Here is a 22,850-nt window from a genome sequence, read left to right on the forward strand (position 1 = left end):
AGGAACCCATCCTTCTAATTCCTTTTATCCAAATTGATCCCAAAAGATAGAAAAGTGCCTCTACATGCTAGACAGAGACCATTTTGAAACAATACCAGTGCTACTCTGTATTGCCAGACTATGAACTTCCAAATCTCAACCTTTGTCTTCTTCTGTGTGTATATGTAAGTTTGGATATATACAGCCTCATTTCTACTTATCAACATGTATTCGTTTGATTCTCTCACAGTTTACCAGTAACTCCATTACAGGGTTCTGATTTGAATTCATATGGGGTAGTGCTGAAGGATTTAAAAATACACATAGTCAGATACACAATTTCTTTGATTTAACTTTCTAATTCAATTTAACTAATATTATTCTACACATAATACTTTTTCCACATATAAAGCAATTATTTGCAAACTCATTTATCATTTGTTGATAAAAATTAGTCTTTATGTGTTTATAATGAATTATCATTGGTCTATAAAAACTTTAATGACACAAGAGTTAAGTTCAGTTCTTTACTATCCATCCTAAACACAATGGGGATGCGTTCAGTGAATTAATTTCTGATTCAACTGCAGTTTCTAGGCACTTAGTTTTCTAGGTAGCAGTTTCTGCTTCAATTGTAATTTTACCTCATTTAATTTCCTGATTCTTATGTCAGCAGCCACTTCTTAATTTTAGTTTCAGAGTTGGGTCTCTGCTCTCTCATAGGGCCAAAAAACTCCAGGATGAGGCAGGAGCTTCATCCTATCTGATGATGGGTGTAGGTTTGGGGCATGAACCTCTGGTTATGGTGGCAGATTTCTGGAGGGTGAGGAACACTTTCAGGACTCCTAGTTTCATTGTTTTTCACTGAATTCTGCTCCCTTTCCGCTCTTGTTTCCTACTTGCTCCAAATAGAATTCTCTACTCCTTTGGCCGACAGAATTTCATATGCAATAACTAATTGTAGCAAACTCTAGGATTAAGAAGACCCCCCTCTACGTCTTAGTGCTTTTCTACCTCATATCAAAAGACAGAGTATTCCACACAGACCTAACTATGAGAGGTCATTGGAACTCTATATTTTCATGGATGCTCCTACAGAGACTATCCCATATCTCAATCTTTCTATATGTTGTGTGTGTGCTTACCTACATGCATATTTATAGGATATGTACATGTATTTATATCTTACTTTTCATTGGTGAATTCACATGAGGTTGCTGCTTTGATTTCAGGTGGAACTTCACTAAAGGATCAAAAGGTAAAATAATAACACATGACTTTTTAGTTCAAATTAGCTACTTCAATACATAAACTATCTTTAAAAACTTCACGTATAAGTCAGTTATTTAGACTCTAATAGGTCACATTCTCTAGAAATTATGCTTTATTATGTTTTAGTCTTGTCAAAAATGTAATGACTAACGCTTTCAGTATAATTGTTTATGCCTGAATCTGAATTAATATATAACTGCCTTTTGTGGTATAATCTATTTTAAATTCAACTTCAATTTGTTGGAACGCATTCCTCTTTTGTTTTTTAACACATTTTTCTTATCCCATCCTACTGACCACTTAGAATGTCAGACATTCTGTAGGTCATGCTTTGAATTTCCCAAATCCCAATTTTTCTCTTTCTCTGTGTGTATGTGTAGCAGTGTATGAATTCTTATATGCTTATGTTTGTGTGCATATATATGTATATGTGTATATATACATATATATGTATCTCATTGTTATATATACATTTCGCAGGTAGTTCCATCATAGTGTATTGACTGATACAAATTTATATGACTCAGTGCTAAAGGATTTTTAAAATACCCATGGAGGGCTGGGGATTTAGCTCAATGGTTCTACCATCTGTCTCACAAGTGCAAGGTCCCGAGTTCGATCCCCAGAACCAAAAAGAAAAAGCCTCTAAAAATAACCATGGTGATCAGATACCACATGACTCAACAATCTTAAATTTTAGGTACAAAAAAGTTATAGTTTCTGTACAACTTATAAACTAGTTGTCTCTTAACTTATATCTAAATCAGTTATTTTAAAGCTTCTATGTCTGTTTTTATAGAAATAAAGTTTATATGTTTTTAATGGCTATGTGACCTATGGAAAAGTTTCATGTATAAATCTTTATGTTCAGTTTTTCACAAATTAAACCTAATGACAGTGTCAGAATTTTGTGGCTTGATTTATTTCCAATTCAACTGAAGTTTCTAGGTACAAATCTACTTTTAAGTCATATCATTTCCTGATTCTCAGGACCTTCCATCTACTCCTTACTTTCTTTACCATAGGTGTCTTTCTGGGGCTTTGGCTTAGTGGTTCTACCACCTGCCTCACAAGCACAAGGGCCCAAATTCAATCTGTGGTACCAAAAAAAGAAAAATAAAAAGATACACAGGTGTCTTTCTGCTCTTGCATAGGGCCAAGAAACTACAAGTCTGAGGTAAGGGCATCCTAGTGTAATCTATCTCTTTTGTACAATATAATCTAAAAAAAACAGGGCTGGGGATTTAGCTCAATGGTTCTGCCACCTGCCTTGCAAGCACAAGGACCCAAGTTCGATCCTCAGTACCAAAAAATAAATAAATGAAAGAAAGAAAGAAAGAAAATTGTCAAAGATGTCACAGTGAGATTTAGAGAAAGTATCAAAGATACTCTGTACTCCCTTGAATCTTCCTGAGTATGAACTTCCAAAATCTCAATATCTACCTTTTTCTATGTGTATGTATGGATCAATCTTAGGATTGTGAATAACTTTAATGACTTAAGACTTCAGATTGGTTTATTACTGCTGAACCTAAGCACAACATCAAGGCTTTTATGGCTTATTTGAAATTCAACTGCTTTCCCTAGGTACAAATCCCTTTACTTCATCCAATTTCCTGATTCCCAGTTCTCTCTATTGATTCTTTATTTTCCCTATCGTAAATGTCTTCTCTGTTCTCACACAGGGTACTATAGGTTGAATATGAAATGTCCCCAAAGGCCCATGTGTTGAAAGTTTGGTCCTCAGCTAATTGGAAGGTGGTAGAAACTTTAACAGGTGGGGCCTACTCAGAGGCTTTAGGTCACTGAAGTTTTGCCCTCTAAAGGGATTGTGGAACTCCAGCCTCTTACCTTCTCTTTTTGCTTCTGTTTGCTGTGAGGTGGGTAGCTTGCTCTACCAGTCACTCTGTAGCATGACGTACTGACTTGCCATAGACTCCAAAGCAATAGAGCCAACTGATCATGGTTTGCAAACACCAAACCTGAGTCAAAATAAATTGTTTCTTTTCTTTAAGCTGATTATCTCAGGTGTTTTATTATAGTGACAAAAACTGACTACCACTTGGGGTCAAGAATCTGCAGGCTGAGGCAGTGGCTCCACCCGGTGTTGGTGGGGTTTGTGGCACCAGCTTCACGTGGTAGCCAAGCTCTGGGGAGTAGAGAACGTTTCCAGGGCTGCTTGCTTCATTCTTTTCTGCTGAAAGCTACGTTGTTCCCTGTCCACTGCTACCTTCTCCTTGGTCTAATAGAATTTCCTCCTCCTCCATTTGTCCAGTCTAGTAGAGCCTTGTACACAGGAAATAAATACAAGTTTTCTAAGCATTTTCTACTACTAAGGGAGACAAACACCAACAGGAACAAGAATCTCTATTGCTATCTTTTATCTATCACAATAAAAAATAATAGTTACCTACAGGTACTATGAAGATTTAGAAAGAGTATCAAAGACAGACACTGTATCCACACATATATAGTTAACTGATTTTCAACAAAGAATACACTGGAGAAAGGACACTTTTTTCAATAAATGATACAGGGAAAAATGGATATCAACATGTATAAAGATGAAACTGGACCCCTATTTCTTACCGTATACAAAAATCAACTCAGATAAAAGACTTCAATGGAACCCAAAACTGAAGTTACTAGGAGAAAATCTAGGGGAAATGATTCATAACATTGGACTAGGCAAGGATTTTTTTTTATAAGATCTAAAAGCACAACGATAAAAACAAAGCTAGACAGATGAGATCATGACAAATTAAAAAGCAAAGGAAACAATAAACAACAGTGAGGTGACAACCTAAAGAGCAGGTGAAAAATATTTGGAAAACCAAAATCCAGTAAAAAAAAAAAAGCAGTAAAATCCCCAAATAATTCAATTAAAAACTGCTCAAAGACCCAGATACACACTTTTCAAAAGAAGATGAATATGAAATGGCAGAACATTTAAAATCACCAATCAGGGAATATCAAATCAACACAAAATGAGATATTATCTCATCCAAGTTAGAATGGGCTATTATAAGACTAGTGCTGGTGGGAAAATGGAGAAAATGAAAATTAGTACACCCATTATGGAAACCAGTATGGAAATTTCTCAAATCATTAAAAATAGAATCACCATGGGGTCAGGGATGTAGCTTAGTGGTGCTGTGCCTTACTAGCAAGCGCAAGATCCTGAGTTTGATCCCCGGTACCAAAAGAAAAATTATCATATGACCAAATTACCTCACTACTGGGTAGGTATTCAGAGGAGAGAAAAATCACTATGTTCAAGAGACATTTGCACTCCAATATTTATTGCAGCATTATTCACAATAGTCAAGAGATAGAATCATATCTGTTATAGAGCTGAGCCCTGATTCTGAACAGTGAGCCTCTCAGGAAATAGCTGAGTTTCCCCACCATGCCATTCTCTGTCCTTGAATGGAGCTAGAAAGCCTACCCTGAGCAGACTGGCTGACAAAGGCTGAGGAAACTGGATGAGACTGCTGTGTCTGGTGGCTCTACTCAAAGAAAAACAATTGGGTGGCCCCACTTGTTTCTTGTAGCCCAGGAAGCAGTTGATCAGCCACTTCTTTGAGGCTCAGCCTACAGAGGCCCTGAGAAGCAGCTGTTCTGTCCATTTCATGGGTAGCTCCATCAACACATACTGATGCAAATTCATATGGGTCAGGATTTAAAACATATATATTGTCATGTATCACATGACTCCTAAACTTTATATTCTGGCCGGGCGTGATGGCACACACCTGTAATCCCAGCACTCGGGAGGCTGAGGCAGCAGGATTGCTGTGAGTTCGAGACCAGCCTGGGCTACATAGTGAGTTCCAGGTCAGTCTTGACTACATAGTGAGACCCCATCTCAAAAAAAAAGTAAACTTTATATTTGGGCTTAATTTGCTCTGAAAATTATAAACTACTGGGATTATATTCACATGTAAATCAGTTACTTTGAAACTTGTATATCACTTTTCCACAGGCATGAGCTTTTATATGTTTGTGGTGAAAATGTTTATCTCAGTTAAAAATTTAACAATGAAGTTTTTTGTGTAGTTTTTTGCAATTGAATATAAGCAGTGTCAGCTTTTTATTGGTATGGATTTTTTCAAATTCAATTCACTTTGTAGAAACAAATCCCTTACACCCTGTCTAACTTCCTTCATCCACTTCTTACTTTCACCATCATAGATGTCCTTCTTGCTCTTACAGAAGCTCAAGAAATTGTAAACCTGAGGCAGGGACACAATACCAGACACCAAAAAATTAAAGAAGAAAAGGTTTATTTTGGCTAACAGTTTGCAGATGTTTCAGTCCATAGTGCCCTGGCTGCAAGGCAGGGTGGCATGGGAGAGAGGCACAGCAGTGGAAAACTGCTCACTGCATGGCACACAGGAAGGGGAAAGAGATCAGGGAGGAGCCAGGAAGGGAGGCAGACCCTTCGAGGCCATACCCACAATGACAAACCTCTTCTGGCCAGCCCCCATCTCCCAACAGCAAGTTAGCTATAAGCCCCTGTAGTCCGATAGTCTTCCAGAAGCCCTAAGAGTGCACGAGGCTCTTGGGGGACACTTAGACATAAAGCATAAAAATATGTGGATAATGATGAGCACATCCAGTTTCCACTGCCTCCGATCTTTTATGCTGAGGCTCTATGGCTCCCTGTCTACTGCTCCCTCCTCTTTGCTCAGAGTAGAATTCTTTCTTTGGACCTGCTCCACGAGAGTCATAAATAGGAACCTGATGGCTTCCTAGGGATGGTCTGTTACTAAGAGTAACACACTGACTAGAAGAAGAATTCTGTTAATGACTTGTTCCTCTCAACAAATTTGATCTTTAAAAGGCATTTTAAAAAATCTCTGGAACATTTTTTCATATATTTACTTGCTGCTTTTACTTCTTTGTCTGAGAAATGTCTGTTCGTTTCAGAGGCCCATTTTTGAATTTGGTCTTTATATTTGTGGGGGCTGATTGTTTTGAGTTCTTTATATATTCTATGAGGAGCAGCTGGTAAAAATTTTTTTCCACTTTGTAGGTTGTCTCTTAGTTCTGTTGATGATTTCTTTCGGAGGGCAGAAGCTTTTTAATAAGATGAGATCGCAGTTGTTGATTCTTTCTGCTAGTTCCCGTGCTACTGAGGATTTTGATTTGTTCATAAAGTCTTTTCCTATGCCAATGTCTTCCAGAGTTCTGCCTAACTTATCTTCCAGCAAGTTTAGTGTTTCTGTTTTAATATTTAGATCTTTAATCCACTTGGATTTTACGTTAGTGCATGGTGAAAGATAAGGGTCCAGTTTTAATCTTTGGCAGGCTGAAATCCAGTTTTTCCAACACCATTTATTGAACAGGCTATCTTTCCTCTACTGAGGATGGTCAGCTCCTTTGTCAAAGATGAGGTAGCTGAGTACATCTGGATTTGTTTTTTTGTCTTCCATTCTGTTCCACTGATCCTCAGATCACTGGTCATTCGACAGATGCAGATGAAAACAACACTGAGATTCCACCTCACCCCACAAAGAATGGCTGCTATCAAGAAATCACACAATAACAAATGTTGGCGGGGCTGTGGGGAGAGAGGAACCCTTCTACATTGTTGGTGGGAGTGCAGACTGGTACAACCACTATGGAAATCAATATGGAGATACCTCAAAGAGTTGGGACTAGAGGTTCCATTTGATCCAGCCATCCCTCTGCTGGGTATCTTTCCAAAAGAACTAAAAGAATCATATCACAGTGATGTATGCGCACCCATGTTTATAGTGGCACAGTTTGTAATAGCTAAAACTTGGAAACAGCCTATTTGCCCACCAGTTGGAAACTGGATAAAGAAGATGTAGTTTTTCTATAAAATGGAATATTACTCAGCCATAAAGAATGAGAAATTAGATTCATTCATAGGAAAATGGATACATATTGAGGATATAGTCCTAAGTGAAATAAATGAGTCACACATGTGTAAATACAGAATAGTTTCTCTGGTGTGAATAAACTGTAATAGTACATAAGATCCTAATGAGATAACTGACATTGTGAAATGGAAAGAAAAGGGCTAAAGGTGTAGGGAAGGTGGGATGGGTAGGGGAAAGGTAATAAGGGAAAAGATAAAAATGTGAGAAAATGAAAAGATGGAAATAAAGTGTTTGTAAATGGGGAGGGGAGGAGAGGGGTGAAGGGAGGGCAGGGACAAGGGGAAAAAATGAGAACCAAGACCTGTCATGTAGAGGTACAAGATCCCAACAATGAATGTAACTGTACTGTATCCCTAAAATGTACCAATGAACTCAATTTTTTAAAAAAATCTCTGAATGAGAATATTTAGATTTAAAAAGAGCCAAAGGTGCTTTGTGTGGCCAAGGGACTTCTGAGAATGAATTTTACAAATCTCAGTGTCTTTTGTTCCTTCTTTCCTTGTTTGAGATTTCACTGTATGTTTGTGTATATGTGCAGTGCATGTCTTGATAAAAACATGTATGTAGGAATGTATGCATATATATTTACATGCATATGTATGTCGCTTGTATTTCTTTCAAACTCACAGTTCATTGAAGGGTTCTACATAAGATACTGATGTAACATCCTTCTGGTGTAAGCTAAGGGATTATAAAAGCATACTGTCAGAAAAAACATGATTTTTCCTTATATTTTAGGGTTAAATACCTATACACTACATGTGAACTGGTCAGCCTTTGAATATCAAGGTACATATCACAACTATTTGAACTTGATATGGCATTATATATTAGTAATTAGGCCTTATAGGTATGATAAGTATCTTAAGGCTTGTGAAAGTACAATGCTTTCAGATTTAAAATCTCTATAATATTACCTCAGTCCCAGTGTGTGACAGTCCTTTACGGTGACATCTATTTCAAAATCAACTTCAATGCATAAGTAAAGGTCACTTTTGCTCCATCTAAATTCCTGATTCTCACATCCCTCTATCACCTCCTTACCTTCACCCATCCATCATATGTGTCTGCTCTGCTCTCAAGTGGGCTAATTAGCTGCAGGTCTGTGTGGGAAGGTCTCTCTCAAAAATGTTGGTTGGGTTTTAGATGGGGAACCATTGTCACTTGGTGACAGGGCTCTCAAGGATGCAGTGTTTATACAGCATGTATTGACTGAAAATTTCTGCTAAGGGGTCTATTGCTATCCTTTGCGGGGTAGTATGGATAGGATTCTTTTCCTCTTTGGTGCCCTCCAGTAGTCTTATATAAGAAACCTAGCAGTTTTCTAAGGGATTAGCCACTACTAGCAGTAACAAACACACTACCCGAAAGAAGCAATCTCTTCCAATCTTACCCAATTTGATCTTTTAAAAGAAAGTTATCTGCAGATCCTATAGTGACACAGTTAGATGCCACATCAAAGATAGGTAGTATCAGGGATACTCCCCAAGACAGATTTTACCAATTTCTACCTCTCTGTATTGTCACGGTTTCATAATTTTTGATGGATTGCTTTTTTAAATTTGTTTGTGTACCATGGCCAGAACCCAGGGCCTCACATACGCCAGGCAAGGGTTCTAGTGCTGAGAATGCTGCTGAGAACTTCCCACCCCTCTTAGTCTCACCAAGTTGCCCAGTGGCCTTGACCTGGCACTCCTCAGGCCTCAGCCTCCTCGTGTCCTACTACACCTATTTTACAGTTTTATGATTGTGTACATGGGGTAGTAAATATATATGTGTGATGATAGAAATATATAGTTCTGTACATAAACATATATATACATCCATGTATTTATCTTTTTTCTTAGTTTATGCTTCACCTTTCACTGATAGCTCCATCATCAGAATCTAATGTTGATTCACTTCAGTACAACCTAATATATTAAAAAGTATGCAGTTGGGTAACATGTATAAATATAACTAATGTTTTTGGTCAAATAGCATTTATTCTGTGAGTTGTGCTCTAGTTGATCTTTGAATATTTATGTGTGTAGCACTCATCTGAATGTGGCATTTTTATTAAAAGTAAGTCTTCATGTTGTAATGAACATCTTAGGCTTCTGAAAAAAAGTAACGTATGGAGGTTTAAGGTAATGTTACCTTAATCTCAACAGTATAGCAGCCTTTTTGGTGGCATTTATCTCAAATTTATCTATAATTTATAGGTACACATCCTCTACTACATCTAAATCCTTCATTCTTAAGTCAGTCTTCACCTCCTTATATTTTCATTCATCGTGATTGTCTTTTGTGCCCATTAAATACAATGAAGTAGCCACAAATAGGAGGCAGGGACTCCACCCGAGATAGTAATGGGTTTGTTTTTGTTTTGTTTGGTACCAGGGATTGAACTCTGGTCCTTGCACTTGCAAGGCAGGCCACCAAACCACTGAGCTAAATCCCTGGCCCTGTAATGGGTTTGTATTTAAGGTTTAGATATAAAATTTTGCCCAAAACTCTTGTGTATTCTGAGCTGAGGCTCTTGGAAGATGACCAAATCTTGAGTGCTATTCACTGATGAATTCCTGCCTGAAATGCTCTTAGGGAGTAGAACCTGGTCAGAAGAGGTGCATCATTGGAGGTGTGACCTGGAAGGATGCATCGTATTGTTCCCAACTTCTCCCTTCTGTCTCTGTTTCCTGATTGCCATGGGACCTGCACCTTTCCTCTGCCATATCCTTAGTCCATGCTGTTTCTGCTTGGAGCCAGCTGAAACTCATGCACAAACCCCACTAAAACTGTGAGCCAAAAGTAAACCTTTCCTCTAAGTTTTGGGTGTCAGATATTCTGTCCTACCAGTGGAAAAGTGACTAATACAGTAGCTGAGGTCTGGAGAATGAGCGACACATGTCTAGGTTCCATAACTTTGACCTCTTCTGCTGAAGACTCCACTGTTCCCTGTCCACTATTTCTTCCTCTTTCCCCAAATAGTATTCTGTCCTTTGGTCCCTCGTAGTAGGGTCTCATATAGGAAACCTGATCATATCCTATGAGACTGGCTGCTCCTAAGACTAACTGAGGGTGACAAAGCTACTGACTGGAAGAAGCAACCTATTCAGTGAGAAGATTTAGGTACAGTGTCAAGGATGTTTTCTTTTTCCAGGACTATAGTTTTTATTTTTATTGTTTTTTCTTTTATTGAGTTTATTAGTACATTTTAGGTATACAGAGGACTATAGTTTTTACAATTGAAAAATTTTTCTTTCTTTTTCTCTTTTTTCTTTGTGTTCTTTATTTTTCTTTCTTTGATGTATCTGTGTGACTCTTAATAGAAATATGTATATATTTGTGTATGTGTGTGTATATGTGTGTGTGTTTGTATATTTTTAACTCACATTTCATTGATGGATTCCACATAGACTGGTGTCACTTTATTCTTCTGTAAGCTAAGGATTTATAAAAAATATTGTCAGACACAACGTGTGATTTTTTCACTTACTCTTTTAGATCAAATACTAATAGTTACTCTAGACATGAACTGATCGATTTTTAAATATCCATTTCCATTTCACTACTATTTGAACTTGGTGTGGAAATTTTTATTAGGAATGTGTCATTATGGGGCCGATAATGAATGTCATAGGCCTGTGAAAGTAGTAATATTTTCAGATTTAACAAAAGTTCCACATTATTGTCTTTGTCCTAATATGTAACAGTCACTTATGGTGGTATTTATTTCAAAATCAACTTAACTATGTAGGTAAAGGTCATTCTTACCCCATCTAGCTTCTTGACTTTCAAGTCCCTCCATCCACTGCTTACTTTCACCTATCCTATGCTTCTCTTCTCCCCAGAAAACAGCGTTAATTACCTGCATTAATTAGCTGCAAGCTTGAGTCAATGGGTCCTTCCAAACTGATGGTGATTTTGGGTTTGGGGAATTAGCATTACACAGTAGCTGAGTGAGACAGTTAAGTTTGACTGTGTCAGTTTAATTGGCTTGGGAGATTCCTAGGGATTGGTAAAGCACACTTCTGGGTGTGTCCGGGTGGGTCTTAGAAGCATGAACTTGGGCACTATATCTGGTCCCTTGTCCCTTCCTCTCTGGCACTGCTGCTCTACTCTTCTTCCCAGCCACCATGAACTAAGCAACATTCCTCTACCGTGCCTTTTCACCAAGATGTTCTTGCTTTGGAGCTAGCCATCCACGGACGGAACCCACTGAAACCATGAGTTAAATTAAACTTCTCCTCCTTTAAGTTGTAGGTGTCAGGTATTGGAACCCAGTAATGGGAAATCTGATCAACATCAGTTCTTCAATGTGGGAGATACTCTCGGGGTCTTTGTTTTTCAACTTTCCTGCTTAAAGCTCCACTTGCTTCATGTTCAATTTTTATCTCTTCCTTTCTTAGGATTCCCTTTACTTGTTTCTTATCACACTTTAAATATCGCTCCCCCAAATTAAATTGTTGATGTCTTAGTACCTGTCATTGAAAATGTGACCCTATTTAGAGATAGAGATGCTGCTGACATAAACAGTTCAGACCAGGTCATACTGGGGTAGATTCAGACTCTTAATGTAATGCGACTAGAGTTCTTACAGATAGGTAAAATGTGGAGTCATACACACACTGGGAGATTATTGTGTGCAAATTAAGGCAGAGACCTGTGTGATGAGTGTACATTCTAAGGAATGCCAACGATTGACAGCAAGCAACAAGCAGTAGTAGAGAGGCACAGAATATATTCTTCTTTGCAGCCCTCAAAAACAGCCAACGCTGAGAGTACCAGTTTAGGTTTATGATGTGAAACCTCTAACTGTGAGATAAATTGCTATTGTTCCAGCCACTTTGTGTCAGATATGTTGTTACTGTAGCCCTAGCAAATTATTAACCTCTCCTAGTCAAGTCTCATTACACAGGCAGTCTGATAGTTTTCAAAGGGCTTTGGCTACTGGTCACTTAAATAGGAAGTAGTCTGTTTTTTCTGACTTGTCACTTACCTAACTAGAGCAAAAGAATGGGTGGGATGAGGCAGAAAGACACTGAGATGACACAGCCAGTACTTTAGAAATGATTCCCAGTAAATTTTATATTTAATATGTGTGTATCTTTATATGTAAAGTATATACATGTTTATCTGACCATTGATGGATGATTCCATCATAAGTTACCAGAGGCAATCATGTGGGTCTAAGCTAAAGGATTAAATTGTACATAACCAAACACCATGTGAATTCAAATTAGCTACAATTTGCTTACAACTTATAAATTGACTGAACCAAAAATATTCACATGTAGCTTTGTTATTTGAAAAGGCAAGTAATTGCATTTTTCCCTAAAAATGAGCTTTATCCAGTGAAAATGAAAATCCTACACTTGCCAAAAAACCCTTTAATGGATCAAGATTTAAGAACATTTCCTTACCGCTAAACACAACCCAGTATGTAAGGGTCTTTTGTGGTAGAATTTACTTTAAAGTCAATTTGAGTTTGCAGGAACCCATCCTTCTAATTCCACAGAGTATCCTGCTTGCCAAGTCCCTTCATCCCCTTCTTTCATCCATCATGGTTGTCTTTCTTAGTCTCTCAAATATGGTCAGGCAACTGAGGCCAATCAGGAGATGGATCCCATAAGACGGGGTGTTTGGGTCTGGGAAACCAGCTTTCCATGGCAGCAGAGTTCTGGAGCATGAAGAACTAATTCCAAGTATATCTGCTCTTTTTTTTTTGTTTGTTCTGAGGGCTCCTCTGCTGCCCACTGCTACCACATCTTTTTGGTCAGGCATGGTGACATTTTATGGGTTTTTGTTGCTAGTCTATAAAATTCACAAGAACCTTTTGATCTGATTGAGCCTCTACATATATGTGTGTGTGTGTGTGTGTGTGTGTGTGTGTGTGTGTGTGTGTATTTTTAACTCACATTTCATTGATGGATTCCACATAGACTGGTGTCACTTTATTCTTCTGTAAGCTAAGGATTTATAAAAAAATATTGTCATTATGGGGCTGATAATGATATATATTTATTTCCAAAACAGAATTTTGCTTGCAGATGGTGTCAGACTATCAGGTATATTGTGTATTTTTATGACCACTCCAAAATAGTTAACCACTGAGATGACTGGAAATCAACTCACCTGTTGTGGATATTCACACTAGACTATACTGAAAAGGCTGTTAATGCATTTTTATCTCTGTGAACACACAAAAATTACAGAAAGAATAACATCAATGTAGATGAAATGCTTTTCCCTACAGGAATTTCAGGGCACAAAGAGTAAGTCATACAGAACAAATCCTGAAGACACACTATAGGAGCTGAAGCAACTTTAGGTCAGCACAGTCAGACCTACAAGCCAATCTCTGGAGTATACACCCCCATGTGTGTGTGTGTGTGTGTGTGTGTGTGTGTGTGTGTGTGTGTGTGTGATTAAACAACCTTCCTTACTTCACATGTTTACAAATAAAATTTGAAATGTGAGAGAGATATGAGTAAGGTGTATCCAGATACTAGTTAAAGGATACAAAGTAAGGAAAGAAAATGGCCACGTGTGGCGGTGCATGCCTGTAATCACAGCACTCGGTAGGCTGAGGCAGGAGGATCACTGTGAGTTCGAGACCAGCCTGGGCTACAGAGTGAGTTCTAGGTCAGTCTCAACTACATAGTGAGATCCTTTCTCAAAAAACCAAAAACAAAACAAAAAGTAAGGAAAGAAAATGCTAGAACAATGAGTTTCAATGGCAAGGGATATTCCCAAGTCATCATTCAGTGGGTCAGAAAGAAATGCATAGATGAGTTAATTACATTTACAAGATTTTTCTGAATTGAAAATAGAGCACATGATCACAATGATTGTTTTTCTTGTACATCTATTTTTAAATAAACTTTATATTTTGGAGCAAATTTTTTTTCAGCTTTAATTGAGTTTATTGGTACATTTTAGGGATACAGTACAGTTACATTCATTGTTGGGATCTTGTACCTCTACATGACAAGTCTTGATTCTCATTTTTTCCCTTTACCCCTGCCCTCCCTTCACCCCTCCTCCCCTCCCCATCTACAAACACTAGAGCAAATTTAACATTATAGAAAAATTAAACAAGAAATAAGGACAATTCTCATAGACACTTTCTCCCACAGTTTTTCCTATTATTAACATCTTACATTCCTGTTGTACTTTTTTATGCGGCTGTGCAGTTAGTTGTTCCAGCATCATTTGCTCAAAGACTGTCCTTTCTCTATGGGATTGCCTTTGATCCTTTGTCTATATTGTATGTGCCTATTTCTGAGCTCTCTATTCTGTTACTTGGTCTATTTTTCTGTTCTTTTGACAATATCACACTGCTTTGATTGCTTTATATTTCAGTAAGATTTGAAGTCCAGTAGTGCTAGGCTTCTGATTTTGTTCTTTTTAAATTTTATGTTATCTACTTTGGGTCTTTTGATTCTTGATATAAATTTTAGAATCAGCCTACTGATATCTAGAAAATATCTCAGGATTTAATCGAATCTATAAATCAAATGAACTGAACTCTTCACAGTAAGGAGCCTTCCTATCGAATAAATGTGAGATATATCTCTTCTTTTATTAGATATTCCTTGGTGTCTTTTATACATTTTGTAGTTTTCCTTAAACAGATCTTGTATGCATTTTGTTCAGTTTGTACTCATTTCTTTCTTTCTCCATTTATTGTGCTTACGTATGGCATTCTGCTTTTTATTTTATTTACTTACTTATTATTGTTTTTTTTGAGGCACAGTCTCACTTTATAGTTTGGGTTGGCCTTGAACTCACTATATAGCCCCAGCTGGCCTTGAACTCATGGCTGTCCTCCTGCCTCAGCCTCCTGTGTGCTGTGATTATAGGATGCACCACTATGCTCAGCAGCATTCTGCTATTAATTTCAAATTCCATTTATTAACTTCTGGTATACAGGAAAGTGATTGACTATTGTATATATTAATTTTGTGCTCAGAAACCTGGTTACTATTGGGGACCAGCCTTGATATGCATAGATTGGTGGGGGCCAGGCTATTGCCTCGGAAACAGAGAAGTATGCAAAAGGAAAACACTAACCACAGGGCTCCTGAAGCAAGACAGTACCTCCTGAGGGTAATATAAAACTCAAGCAACACACCTACTGCAAAAGGAAGTCCACAGACTGAAAGTGAAAGGATGGAATACAATTCTCCATGAGTCAGGTGTCCAGAAAAAAGCAGGGGTAGCAATCTTATTCTCAGATAAAGTAAATTTCAAACCAAAACTCATTAAGAGAGACAAAGAAGGACACTACATCCTTGTAAAGGGAACAATTCAAGAGGAAGAGCTGACAATCATAAACATATATGCACCAAATACGAATGCCCCCAACTATATAAAACAAATATTAAGTAACATGAAAAACCAAATAAGCACTAATACAATTGTAGTGGGGGATTTAAATATCCCACTATCACAAATTGACAGATCTACTAGGCAGAAAATCAACAATGAAATAATAGAACTGAATCAAGCTTTGGAACACATGGACTTAATAGATGTTTATAGAGTATTCTACCCCCAAAAACCAGAATATACATTCTTTTCGGCTGCACATGGATCATTCTCCAAAATAGACCACATACTGGCTCACAAAACAGGTCTAAATAAATGCAAAAAAATTGAAGTCATCCCCTGTATATTATCAGATCATAGTGCAATCAAACTAGACATCAATAGCACAAGAAACTATAGAAACTTCACAAGCACATGGAAACTGAACAACACTCTCCTAAACAATCAATGGATTACAGAGGAAATTAAAGAAGAAATTAGACAGTTTTTACAAATAAATGAGAATGCCAATACAACATACAGGAATCTTTGGGACACAATGAAAGCAGTTCTACGTGGAAAATTCATAACATTGAATGCCCACACTAGGAAAACAGAGCGGGCTCAAATAAACAACTTAACGATGAAACTTAGACTCCTAGAAAAACAAGAGCAAGAAAAACCCAAAGCTCGAACAAGAGAGGAAATTATAAAGATCCGAGCAGAAATCAATGCAATTGAAATTAAGAAAACGATACAAAAAATAAATGAAACAAAGAGCTGGTTTTTTGAAAGAATAAATAAAATTGACAAACCCTTAGCTAATCTTATCAAAAAAAGGAAAGAAAAGGCTCAGATCCATGCAATTAGGAATGAAAAAGGCGAAGTCACAACAGATCCGAAAGAAATCCAGAGGATCATGAACACCTACTTTGAGAACCTGTACTCTAATAAAATGGAAAACACAGAAGAAATGGACAGATTTCTAGATACTTATGAATTACCAAAGTTGAACGAAGAAGATAAAAACATTTTAAACACCCCAATCACAATCAGTGAAATTGAAAATGTAATTAAAAACTTACCAACAAAGAAAAGCCCAGGCCCTGATGGATTCACTGCTGAATTTTACAAGACATTTAGAGAAGAACTACTACCATTACTCTTCAAACTTTTCAATGAAATTGAAAGAGAAGCTATACTTCCAAATTCATTCCTGGAAGCAAGTATCACTCTGATTCCCAAACCAGAGAAAGATACAACCAAAAAGGAGAACTACAGACCAATCTCCTTAATGAATATAGATGCAAAAATCCTTAATAAGATACTAGCAAACAGAATACAGAGGATTATTAAGAAAATCATCCATCATGACCAAGTTGGATTTATTCCAGAGATGCAAGGGTGGTTCAACATACGAAAGTCAGTGAATGTAATACATTATATTAACAAAGTCAAGGACAAAAACCATATGATCCTCTCAATAGATGCAGAAAAAGCATTTGATAAAATTCAACACCCATTCATGATAAAAACCCTGCAAAAAATTGGAATAGATGGTCTATACCTCAATTTAATAAAGGCTATTTATGAAAAACCATCAGCCAACATCATATTGAATGGCCAAAAACTGAAAACCTTCATGTTAAAATCAGGAACAAGACAAGGATGCCCACTATCGCCACTTCTCTTCAATATAGTTCTGGAAACATTAGCCACAGCAATTAGACAAGAGAAAGAAATTAAAGCAATAAAGATAGGAAAGGAAGAAGTTAAACTATCATTATTTGCTGATGATATGATACTCTACATTGAAGATCCAAAAAACTCCACCAAAAAACTTCTAGACTTAATTGACAGATTCAGTAAAGTATCTGGATACAAGGTGAATACCCAAAAATCAATAGCCTTTCTATACACAAATAACAGACAGACAGAAAGAGAAATAAGGGAAAAAATTCCTTTTACAATAGCATCCAAAAAAATGAAGTATCTAGGAATCAATCTAACAAAAGAAACAAAAGATCTCTACACTGAAAACTACAGCACTCTGAAAAAAGAAATCGAAGAGGATATAAAAAAATGGAAAGATATCCCCTGCTCCTGGGTAGGAAGAATCAACATAGTGAAAATGGCCATACTACCGAAACTGCTATATACATTCAATGCAATGCCAATTGAAATTCCAACACTATATTTCACAGAACTAGAAAAAAGAATCCAAAAATTCATTTGGAACCACAAGAGACCTAGAATAGCAAAAGCCATTATAGGCAACAGTCACATGGCACCAGGTGTAACAATTCCCAATTTGAAACTATACTACAAAGCCACTGTGATAAAATCAGCATGGTACTGGCAAAGAAATAGGCCTGAGGATCAATGGAACAGACTGGAAGACACAAAAACAAATGCAGATGTACTCAGCTACCTCATCTTCGACAAAGGAGCTCACCATCCTCAGTGGAGGAAAGATAGCCTCTTTAATAAATGGTGTTGGAAAAACTGGATATCAACCTGTCACAGATTAAAATTAGACCCTTATCTTTCGCCATGCACTAAATTAAAATCCAAATGGATTAAAGATCTAAATATTAAAACAGAAACATTAAACTTGCTGGAAAGTAAGTTAGGCAGAACTCTGGAAGACATTGGTATAGGAAAAGACTTTATGAACAAATCCTCAGTAGCACGGGAACTAGCAGAAAGAATCAACAACTGGGATCTCATCTTACTAAAAAGCTTCTGTACTTCAAAAGAAACCATTAGCAGAACTAAGAGACAATCTACAATGTGGGAAAAAATTTTTACCAGCTGTACCTCAGACAAAGGACTATTATCAAGGATATATAAAGAACTCAAAACAATCAGTCCCCCCAAATATAAAGACCCGATCCAAAAATGGGCATCCGAAATGAACAGACATTTCTCATACAAAGAAGTGAAAGCAGCAAGAAAATATATGAAAAAATGTTCCACATCACTGGTCATTCGAGAGATGCAGATGAAAACAACACTGAGATTCCACCTCACCCCACAAAGAATGGCTGCTATCAAGAAATCACACAATAACAAATGTTGGCGGGGTTGTGGGGAGAAAGGAACCCTCCTCCATTGTTGGTGGGAGTGCAGACTAGTGCAACCACTATGGAAATCAATATGGAGATACCTCAAAGAGCTTGGACTGGAGGTTCCATTTGACCCAGCCATCCCTCTGTTGGGTATCTTTCCAAGAGAACTAAAAGAATCATATCACAGAGAAGTATGTGCACCCATGTTTATAGCGGCACAGTTTGTAATAGCTAAATCTTGGAAACAACCTATTTGCCCATCCGTTGGAAACTGGATAAAGAAGTTGTGGTTTTTCTATAAAATGGAATATTACTCAGCCATAAAGAGCGAGAGAATAGATTCATTCATAGGAAAATGGATACATATTGAAGATATACTCCTAAGTGAAATAAATAAGTCACACATGTGTAAATACCAAATAGTTTCCCTGGTGTGAATATTCTGCAACAATGCATAAGATTCTAATAAGATTACTGACATTTAGAAATGGGAGGAAAGGAGCTAAAGGTGTAGGGAAGGTGTGATACGTAGGGGAAGAACAAAAAGGGAAAAGAAAAAAATGTGAGAGAATGAAAAGATGAAAATAAAGTGTTTGTAGATGGGGAGGGGAGGAGGGGGTGAAGGGAGGGCAGAGGTAAGGGGAAAAAATGAGAATCAAGACTTGCCATGTAAAGGTACATGATCCCAACAGTGAATGTAACTGTACTGTATCCCTTAAATGTACCAATAAACTCAATAAAATTAAAAAAAAAAAAACTCAAGCAACCAGGTATGGAGAAGGACCTTGATTTGTTCCCTTTGAGATGCTAAACTTGCTCCTTACTTTACTATCCAAATCTCACTGCAGTTGCTGTTCTGGGAAAAGTACACGACCTCGTCCCCTGTGCTTCTTGCTGAATATTAAAAGCCCATCCACCCCGGAGTCTGTCCACTCCAGGCAGATTCCTCTCAGAGCCCCCTTTGAAAATTGTCTCTGTCACTTTCTTTTATTCCCTACTGTTTACCCTATAGGTATTTGGTGTCTAAACAACCCCCTATAGTTATAAAGATTTATTCCTTAAGGACATTTTTATCAACTATTTGGGATTTTCTTTCTCCCTCTCCCTCATAAATTTAATTTCATAAAAAATTAGGCTCATATTCATTCTAACAGAAAAACCCTGTTTTTTTTTTAATAAAAAAGTTGTTTTTAATGGTCTGAAGTACATTAATCTATAAGAGACTCAGTTCCAACACAAAAATAATCCTATCAGTTTTTGTTTTGTTTTGTTTTGTACTGGGGATCGAATTCTGGACCTTGTACTTGTGAGGCAAGGGGCAGAACCACTAAGCTAAATCCCCAGGCCCCTATCAGCTTTTTAAAAAAACATGTTTACAACAAAATGTTGGTACCTTAATCAAAAGATCCACAGACTAATTCCACATGTAAAAATAATTTTTACAAAAATCCCAAGATAACATTTTCAGCCATTTTAATTTTTTATATTTATTTATTTTGTATCAGAAATGGAACTCAGAACCTTGTGGTTGCTAAGCAGGTGGCCGAACCACTGAGCTAAATCCCCAGCACACTTTTTTTTTTTTTAATTCTTCACATGCTGAGTTTCTCCTTATACATTTCTTGCAGCCATAGTCACTTAATGTTGGCCAGGCACCATTTTACCCCCTAAAACTTTGCTGGCATCAAAATATGAATTAACAAGCCCGGTGTGGTTGCGCCTGCCTTTAATCCCAGCAATCCGGAGGCTACATAGTGAGTTCCAGGTCAGTCTCAACTACATAGTGAGACCCTGTCTCAAAAAAACAAAACCAAACAAAAAAATTAACCAGTGTTAAGTCCATAAAATATTTACACTGCACAGCATATTAAGCTTTAGACACTTGGAAATTAAACCACATTTAAAAAAGAGGACAAGACCCCCACCAACATGCTTGGGGTCAGTGTTCACTGGTCCCTATCTGGCGGCTGGACACTAGTTCAAAGAAAAGTAGAGGCAGCAGGCAGTTACTTCAGAGGACACTGAATACTGTGATGATCACTCAATTGACTTTATACTGTGTCCTCAAGAGCAACCTTTGAGTGGGTTTTCCGAGAAGATATATATTCATGGAAGAGAATTGCTTACCAACAGCTATGAACATCTTTCCCCCCTTCCAACTATGTATCATTTTAAAATAAATAAATTCAAATATAAATATGTGAACTGGTGTTGCAAACTTGGTTAATGTGAGACAGCATGCCTGGAAATGTGAATAGGCAAAGCTGCAGATGCCCAGCATACAATGCCCATCAGCCTGTAACTCTGGGAAACTGATTTATGCCATCAATCAACCAGGCTACATCTAGTCCTCTCTCTCACAATAGAGACAATAGACAAACCATGAAACAGCATCATACTTTGAAAGGAGGTACTTGATCTGAAAGTGGTATTCAAGACCCTCATTTGCTCTCCAAGAAAATTTATGTAACTATTTCCTAAATCTCATAAAAATATTTTATAGTATTTTAATTGTGTGCATTAGTCTTTGTTTTATGGACAATTTGATAATAATGAAAATGAGTGCTGAAATTTTGGAGCACACAGATATTTTAATCTCACAACTTACTTTTTACTAACTGACTCATCTTATATTTCAAAGGTACCTCAAAAGTAGGCTATAGCTGCGCATGGTGGCACAGGCAAATAATTCCAGCACTCAGGAGAATGAGGTGGGAGGATTGCCATGAGTTTGCCTACGCTCCATAGTGAGCTCAAGGCCAGCCTGAACTATGTAGCAAGACTCTGCCTTTAAAAAAAAAATAGGCTTTAGACATTCTAGTAGGTCTTCCTGGTGATAAGTGAAATGCTTTGGAAAAGCTTATTTTTTTCAACATTGCCTTTTTCTGGCTTTTCAGCAACTTTTTTTGTATTGAAAAATTTTCTTTTTTAGCCATCACACATGCCTAGTAATCCTCAAATATACGAGTTATGAGTAGATAAATTTCACAGACATATGCTTTCTCTAACACATGTCCCAAATGAACACAATGACAACTAGCCTTCTGACATCCTTGGGTCATATGAAATGTATCATGAAACCACTATTTCCTGAAGTGTATAGAAAGGAACACTAGCTTAAGGTAATATTAATAGAGATCAATAACAACAACAGCATTACCAAGCTTTATTTAAGTATAAAAATGAATTCAAAATATAAGAGATAAAATTTAGATGAATGTATTCTCCTGGGATTGGGAAAAGCCTCCAAATTGTAATATAAAAGGCACTGGTATATTTGACTATGTGAAGCTTATAAAGTGCTATATAAAGAAAAGCAAGACAATTGGCAAAAATTACTTGTACATAGAGACACAAAAAGGATTGATATATCAAATAAAGAGTTTTTCAGTATAGGACAGAAACACACACAAAAATAGGACAGAAACAAAACAACTTATTTTAAATGAGCACATATACTTTGAAAATTATGAATTCCTATTGTTCTATAATGAATTTTCATTGTTATTTTTATTTTTAGCAGAAAGCTATACATAGAGATTTAGAGTTCTCAAATCATTTTCACATGAAATACTTTTACCTTTATTATTAATTTGTATTATATAATACATAATAAATAGATTTGTAGATGGCATTATTTGAATAATCTAAAGTTTCAAGAGGTTTAGTGACCTTCTGGGTGTTAAGTGACTATGAGAAATCAGAGACAAGTATTAAATTTAGCTTTCTCCAAATGCAACACCAGTCTCCTGGACTGAAGTACCACTATTTCTTCCAGGGACTCCGAAAATGCCTGCTAATATGCAGCAGCTTTAGTACTTTAAAAACAGAGCAGTTTGTTTCATTTGGAGTGGGGTAAGAAGAAGGGAATGTTTGTTATATCCATTTTTCTACATTGTGTGTAGATGTATGTATGTATGCATGCATGTACATGTATATATACACATATATTTTATTCCTGTCTTATGTTGCATTGCTGAATCCACTCGAGTGTACTGTTTTGAATTCAGATGGGATAATGCTAAATCATTAAAAGATGCATAATAAGGCAATAAATGACTTCCCAGATTGTTACAATTAACCTTCAATTTATAAACTGGTTGATTCTTAAAAACTTCCCATGTAAATCAGCTATTTGGAATCTATTATATTCCCTAGTCAAAAAAAAATATTTTTTATGATTATAGCAAACATCAGTCCTGTCAAAATGTATTGTAGTGATAGATACATGCAGGTTCCATAACCTCTGTTCTTTTCTGCCGAGAGCCCCTCCGCTCTCTGTCCAATCTTACCTCCTTCGAGTTCCAAATAGGATTCTCGC

The 22,850-nt window shown here is 36.9% G+C and overlaps 1 protein-coding gene across 4 annotated transcripts in view; it reads right to left on the minus strand.

The window, feature by feature from the left end:
• The window catches only part of LOC104870857 (phosphatidylinositol 3,4,5-trisphosphate 3-phosphatase TPTE2-like), a 115,175-nt gene that overhangs the window by 83,769 nt on the left and 8,556 nt on the right, over positions 1 to 22,850 (minus strand). For 2 of the 4 annotated variants that reach the window (XM_033760023.1, XM_033760021.1), the window contains exons 3-6: positions 13,064 to 13,114; positions 10,538 to 10,588; positions 7,791 to 7,844; positions 1,169 to 1,222 (exon numbers count right to left, since the gene is read on the minus strand). In XM_033760023.1, the coding sequence (XP_033615914.1) occupies positions 1,169 to 1,222; positions 7,791 to 7,844; positions 10,538 to 10,588; positions 13,064 to 13,114 (210 nt within the window). The remainder of the gene's footprint in view (positions 1 to 1,168; positions 1,223 to 7,790; positions 7,845 to 10,537; positions 10,589 to 13,063; positions 13,115 to 22,850) is intronic. The other 2 variants (XM_033760022.1, XM_010636636.2) reach the window with 2 other exon arrangements.

The sequence above is a fragment of the Fukomys damarensis genome, unplaced genomic scaffold (assembly GCF_012274545.1).
Source record: "Fukomys damarensis isolate Sample0158 unplaced genomic scaffold, DMR_v1.0_HiC HiC_scaffold_38, whole genome shotgun sequence".
Lineage (NCBI taxonomy): Eukaryota > Metazoa > Chordata > Mammalia > Rodentia > Bathyergidae > Fukomys > Fukomys damarensis.